Source organism: Vigna umbellata, chromosome 7 (genome assembly GCF_029865625.1).
Source record: "Vigna umbellata cultivar VRB3 chromosome 7, Vumbellata_1.0, whole genome shotgun sequence".
NCBI lineage: Eukaryota > Viridiplantae > Streptophyta > Magnoliopsida > Fabales > Fabaceae > Vigna > Vigna umbellata.
In genome coordinates this window covers 45893715-45900387 of record NC_142171.1, presented here as the reverse complement: position 1 = coordinate 45900387, position 6673 = coordinate 45893715, and the positions used below count along the sequence as shown (strand labels likewise).

At 34.9% G+C, this 6673-nt stretch overlaps 1 protein-coding gene across 1 annotated transcript; it reads left to right on the top strand.

The window, feature by feature from the left end:
* Nucleotides 1–1528: 1528 nt before the first annotated feature.
* Nucleotides 1529–5276, top strand: LOC148196399 (mediator of RNA polymerase II transcription subunit 23-like). Its single transcript, XM_088093800.1, has 5 exons — nt 1529–1790; nt 1893–2667; nt 3683–3864; nt 4754–4857; nt 4940–5276. The coding sequence occupies exons 1-5, from the start codon at nt 1635–1637 to the stop codon at nt 5139–5141; spliced, it is 1419 nt and encodes a 472-aa protein (XP_087949926.1). The 5' UTR covers nt 1529–1634; the 3' UTR covers nt 5142–5276.
* Nucleotides 5277–6673: the final 1397 nt, after the last annotated feature.

Below are 6673 nucleotides of genomic sequence, written 5' to 3'. Positions count from 1 at the left end.
AGTTCTTTGAGCTTGTATCTTGTACTCCAGAATTTATATAAATAAAGTAAAAAACTTATTTGAAAATAAGAGCACAAAAGTTCAAAGTCATAGTACAAGACAACCTCTAATTCTTGAAGTTACTAGAGAAATAAAAATAAAAGGTGATATAATTATTATATAAATAAGGCAAGTATCGTATATAATCAAGAATATCTATTATATATGTATTATTAGGAATGTTTTTATTTATGCCCATATCATCTCTTTATTATTAGAAGATATCAAGTTTTCTCTATTTATTGTATTTGTTCCTTTTTTCTCAATATAAATAAAGCTTCAATGTTATCTTAAAAACACGGTTTCAACTAAATATCTCTCTTTTTCCTTCAGTTTAATGTGGTATCTAGAACCCTTTACAAAACCGTGTTGGTCCAATAGACTCATTGTGTCTGGAAGATTTTTATTTGGCAAACCTTTGTTCCAGGTTTGTGTTTATTAATCCGGCACTGCCTCTGGCAAATGTTCTAATGAAATTTACTGTGACCACCATTTTCTTTGGTGTGCACAGGTGCTGATCTATTCAAACGTTGATGGAAACCGTCCATCCACACATCCTCACACAACTTTTTTCCTGCTCTGCTTAGGTTATTTTATTATTATTCTTTTTTCCAAATTTCAAGAAGAAAATGTCTTCCAATGTCACATTAACTTCCATAACGAATTCTCCCACTGTTATAACCATAGTTATTATTGAGCAGATGGATGAGTTTAATAATTCCACTTGAGCTTCTAAGACGGGGTTGTGGTTAAGCTGGCTTGATTACAGATCCCATCTCACTACAACCACTGAATTCGTTCCTACAAAACAACATGAACAATGGATAAAAATTGATGCTTAACTATGTAGTGTTATTAATTCCACCATTCAAACGTCACTCAAACCTGTTTTCCATCCCCATAAACAATGGTAGAACCCGATGTTCAAATTCTTTAATGGAACAATTAAACAGTTCAACTGACAGTAAAATAGTCACGGACCGACCACTGAAGCATAAATTTCACACTAATCAATAAAGCTAATGAGGAGTATTCACTAACATTCTATACTCAAATTCCACTACACCCAAACCATTACTCTAGTTGACATTGAGTTTATTCTTTTGCATAACTGTATTGAATGTACAAGACACACAACAGGTGTGCAAAGTGAAATAAGAAGAATTAAAAATCACAAGATTTAATGGGGTTCAACTAGCCACATAGCTTAAAAATACCAAGAGTGTTGTGAAAAGAAGCTGTGCCAAAATTTGAATAGTAACTTACAAAAACATTCCCAAAATTCTTGTTGATAAGAAAACGTGGGAAAGGAAGAGAGAGAGAAGAAATATTTTATTAATTACTATCATGATTATTAAATTCTGAACTCCTCTATTTGTAACAGTCATACTCTTAAAATGGGAAATGAAAAACATCTTAAATGAATGTGTCGATTCTAGAGATATTTTTCCTAATAACTATAGAGGTATTTTTATATATGAACTGATGCTGTCGGCAACGAACTTTCCAGGTATCCTGTGTTTTTTGATGATATTGCAGCACGTTTACTTCCGGTCATCCCCTTAATTATATATAGACTTATCGAAAATGATGCAATGGATACAGCAGAAAGAGTATTGGCCATGTATACCCATTTGCTTGCTTATTACCCTCTAAGATTTACATTTGTTCGGGATATACTTGCATACTTCTACGGTCATCTTCCTGGAAAGCTTATTGTTCGAATCCTCAATGTACTTGATGTCAGTAAGGTAACAAACTTTATTTTCTCTTGCTAGCCTTCTTGTCTTGAAATTGTTTTACTTGAAAATAGTCTTTTTCTGCAACAATCATTGAGTCTGTATTTCTTTCAGATTCCCTTTTCAGAGTCATTCCCTCAACAAATAAGTTCGACAAATCCAGTCATGTGCCCTCCTCTAGATTATTTTACAACTCTGTTACTGGGAATAGTGAATAATGTTATTCCTCCATTACATAACAATTCAAAATCTGGATCAATGGGAGATGCATCAAACAATACACTGCGTCCTACACAAAACAAGCCTGCTGCAGTATCCCAGTCTGGGCCAGCAAATGCTTCAGAGGGCCAAAAGGCATTTTACCAAATTCAAGATCCGGGAACATACACTCAGTTGGTTCTTGAGACTGCTGTTATTGAAATACTTTCCCTTCCGGTATCTGTCTCTCAGATAGTACAATCACTTGTTCAAATTGTTGTTAATATACAACCAACCTTGATCCAGTCCAGCAATGCTCTTCATGGTGGTTCAAATAGTGTAGGGCAGGGTTCAGTGTTGCCAACATCACCTTCAGGTGGAAGCACAGATTCCTTAGGTGCAAGCCGATCAACTCCTTCAGTTTCTGGAATAAATACCTCTAACTTTGCTTCTCGAAGTGGTTATACATGTCAACAACTATCTTGTTTGTTAATTCAAGCTTGTGGCCTTCTACTGGCTCAGCTTCCCTCTGATTTTCATTCACAACTTTACTTGGAAACGACACGTATTATAAAAGAGAACTGGTGGCTTAAGGATGGGACAAGGTCACTTGGGGAAATAGATTCTGCAGTTGGCTATGCATTGTTAGATCCAACATGGGCTGCACAGGACAATACCTCTACAGCAATTGGTATGGTTTGGCGGAAGGGTTTTATTCTACTAAGCTGCTTGCTTAAATTTTGCATTATATTTTTAGTTCTATATCATCAATCTGTCTTTGATATTAAAAAGTGTGACTTGTGTGAGATTTTTTCTTATCTGAAATATTGATGATTTGTATCCAACAGAATGGATTTGCTTTATGCAGCAAGGGTAAGCTATAGTTTTGCATGTTGAAGTTTATGCGACTCAAAATGTTATGTATGAAGATATTGTTTTACTCAAATCAGGGTAAAATAATTTATGTATGAAGTGTGACCAACCAACTGGGTAGAAGTTCTAGAAGATTTTTCTCAGAAATTTATTTCATTGGCTTGAGATTACTTTAATCTTTTGTTCTAGAATATGGACTGAAATAGGTTTTAAAATTTTCTATATTGTTTCCGAACAGATTTCTTTAATCTTTTGTTTGTAGATGAATATATTTGGAATTAAAGGATGACCAAAAATCATTTAGTATTTTCGCGGCTGATGTATTATATGTATATATCAATATACACAAAAGTGTGTGTTTGTGTGTGTGTATGAAAAGTGAGGACATAGCCTTGTGACTCTTAGCCCTTTAGCAAGGGTACTTAAGAATGGTAGCTTTTTAAGAGCTGTACAACAAATAATAAATAACTATTTGAACAATTACTAGGTTTTGGTACCCCACCCTATCATCTAGGATTTCTGTAGAATTTAAAGTGTAAATTACCTTTATGACGAGTGCTAGCTAGCAATATACTTTCTAACACACCCTTACCAAGATCCGTAGGGAATTGTGAGATCATGAGACCTGATGGGGAACCGAGCCCACTCAATTTCAGGATTTCCCATCAAATTTAGTAAAATATGTGTTTAAGAGGGTGTCTTGCTGACATTTTTTCTTTGAATAAAGCTCAGTGGTATATAGTTTACTGCTTTCATTTAATTAGGTGAATTTCAATCTATTTCTTGTTATTGTTTGTGCCTTATAAGGACTCTGACCTTTTGTGTAATCACAGGGAATGTGGTGGCCTTGCTTCATTCTTTCTTCAGTAACCTCCCTCAAGAATGGCTTGAAGGGACCAATGTCATTATCAAGCAGCTTCGGCCTGTAACATCAGTCGCCCTGTTGAGAATAGCTTTCCGTATAATGGGGCCACTCCTTCCAAAACTTGCCAATGCTCATGCACTTTTCAACAAGGTACAGGAAATCAACAATTCCACTATCTTGAGAAAATATTCTGATAGAACTAGATTACTTATGAAGAGAAATGAAATTTTATTCAAGATATTGCTCTGTATTAATGAAATCCTTTAACAAAAGAACTCTCACCCTAGTATTGTAGAATCCTAATTCTCCATGGTCAGGCAGGGTTTTTTATTTTCCGGCTCAGGGAGGGTTCTTTATTTCGAGTCACAGATACTATAAACAAACATCTGCCATGGATAATTGCTAGCCTATGCTCCATATCTCTTCTGGTATCCGCTGATATTATTATCACTTTGTGACATCAGAAACTTCTGTCCGAAAATTATAAAATTAGATTCAAAGAGTTTTCACTGATAGTTACAAGGTCTCGATCTCATGATAAATAACTGTCATCCCTGTGAGTTGACTTCTGTCTTATAGTTTCTTGACATTGTAGTCTTCCAGAATTAAGATCTTTCCAATTTGTGTTTCAAGGTGGGGAAATATTGTCCCAAACGGTAAGTTTCTAGTTCCTGAACAATTTATGAATAGTGAGCAACCAAATTATATAAGTAACAAACTTTTTCTATTTGAGGCATTGAAATTGTTGCAGTAGGATATAGTCAGAATTTGTCTGCTCACATATCAATGACTAGAGGTGCTGAAGCTCAACCAATGTCACAGTTTAGCCCTTGCTGATTTATTTTTCTGAGAGCATACTTTCTTGACCAAAATTATTTAAACCATAACAACCTCGTTATAGATATACTTTTAGGATTTTATCATATACTCATATCTCATGGGTTTTTTGCCCATATTTTTTATGGTATATCGGATCTTTGATACTGGTGGTCACTAAAATTGGGGTATTGATGGTTTTACTCTCACTTGAAAATGACAGACTCTCTCATCATTACTAAGTATATTAGTGGATGTATTTGGAAAAAATTCCCAGACAACGATTGCTGTTGATGCGTCAGACATAGCAGATATCATTGACTTCCTGTAAGTGTTACTGAATTTTTATAAAATGACCTTATTACTAGTTCTGAAATCCTGATCTTCTACTTTACCACTTGATTTTCAGCCATCATGTCGTCCACTATGAGGGACAGGGAGGGCCTGTGCAGGCTAGCAGCAAACCACGACCAGATGTTTTGGCCCTCATTGGAAGGGCATCAGAGAGTTTACGTCCAGACATTCAACATCTGCTTTCACACCTAAACCCTAATGTGAATTCCTCTGTATATGCGGCATCTCATCCTAAGTTAGTCCAAAATCCAACCTAGATGCTACTGTATTATATATACTTTGAAGATTCTGGCTCTAGCTGATGACAAATACACAGCATGATTTAGAAATTGTATGAACTAAGAGTTGTATATAAAACAATGTATATACTATTCATTTCATTTCTCCCAAAACTTTATCAGAAATAATAGTAGAGTTGTTAAACAGTAATATAATCTATCCCACGGTAATATTAGCAACTGTAATATAATCGTTTGGCTCAATAGAGAAGTGTCACATGCAAAGACTATTTGGGAGATGGCAAATAAATTTGGAGTTAATGGTGGTAAGGAAAATATGATAATTGAAAAATTGGTTCAGATGAAAAAAGAGGGAGTGCCTAAAAGTTAATACTAATAATAGGAAGGGAAAAGAAGGAGAATTTTGTCATTTAATATTAGGGGGTTGGGACAGAGGTTGTAGATAGGGATGACAACGGGTCGGACATAGATAGTGTCTATCCGTAACTGAACTCACACGTTAAAATCCTTATCCGTACCCGTCCCGTTAGCCTTTAAAAAAAATATAATTTTTAGAAATAAAATTGGGACCATGTTCAAATCCTTTATTTCATAAAAACGGTTCAAAAGTCCAAATTACCTTTTTTATTAAGTTTTCTTTGAAAATGGGTAGTGTCCAAATTTTTTTTTAGGTTGTCTTCCTTATGTAGTAAAAAATAAAATAAATAAGCATTAAAAAAACTAAAAAGGCTTAACAATCATTAAATCAGTGAGTCGTAAGGTGCCTGCTGCAAAACATAAAAAAGGCATAAAATAAAAAGGCTCAACAATAAAAAATGGTTAAATATGTTTTTGGTCCCTTAACTTTTAATGAAAATTGGAATTAGTCCCTCTTTAAAATTTTGGCCTAATTTAGTCCTCAAACTTTAGAAATGTGTGAATTTTGTTCTTTTAACTAAATTTTGTTAGGTTTATTTGATGTTTCAAGTGCGTTTTATGATAGCATTTGAGTTGTTTACACCGTTTGACACATTTTTGCTTCAATGTTAACTGAGAAATGCGTTTGAAACATCAAATAAAGTTCATAAAATTTAGTTAAAATGACTTTTGGGGACTAAATTGGTCCAAAGTTTCAAAGAGGGACTAATTCCAATTTTCAATAAAAGTTAAGGGACCAAAAACATATTTAACCTAATAAAAAATGCAGAGTAATTTAGGGATGCATAAGGAAGTCATAAGGTGGTTGCAAAAGAAGATAGGGTTCGTTTCCTTCAGCATAGAGAAAAGGAAGTTGCTTTCTTCTTCCACGGGTGGATCCTCCATGGTTACTGCTAGGATCAACAGGTTTCTGGCCATCCACCCTCCATGGTTACCGCTAGGATCAACAGGTTTCTGGCTAGCCGCCATGACCATCGTGATATCTGAAATGCCAACAGAACAAAATCCTTTCTTTCTCTTATTTTTCAGAAATGGCAAACCCTAAGGGTCGTTCTCGCTTTGTTTGTCGTCGTCCCTGCTTCGATTTCACGTGGAATGGAACGCACGTTGTATTTGGACCGAGATTTGTGGAG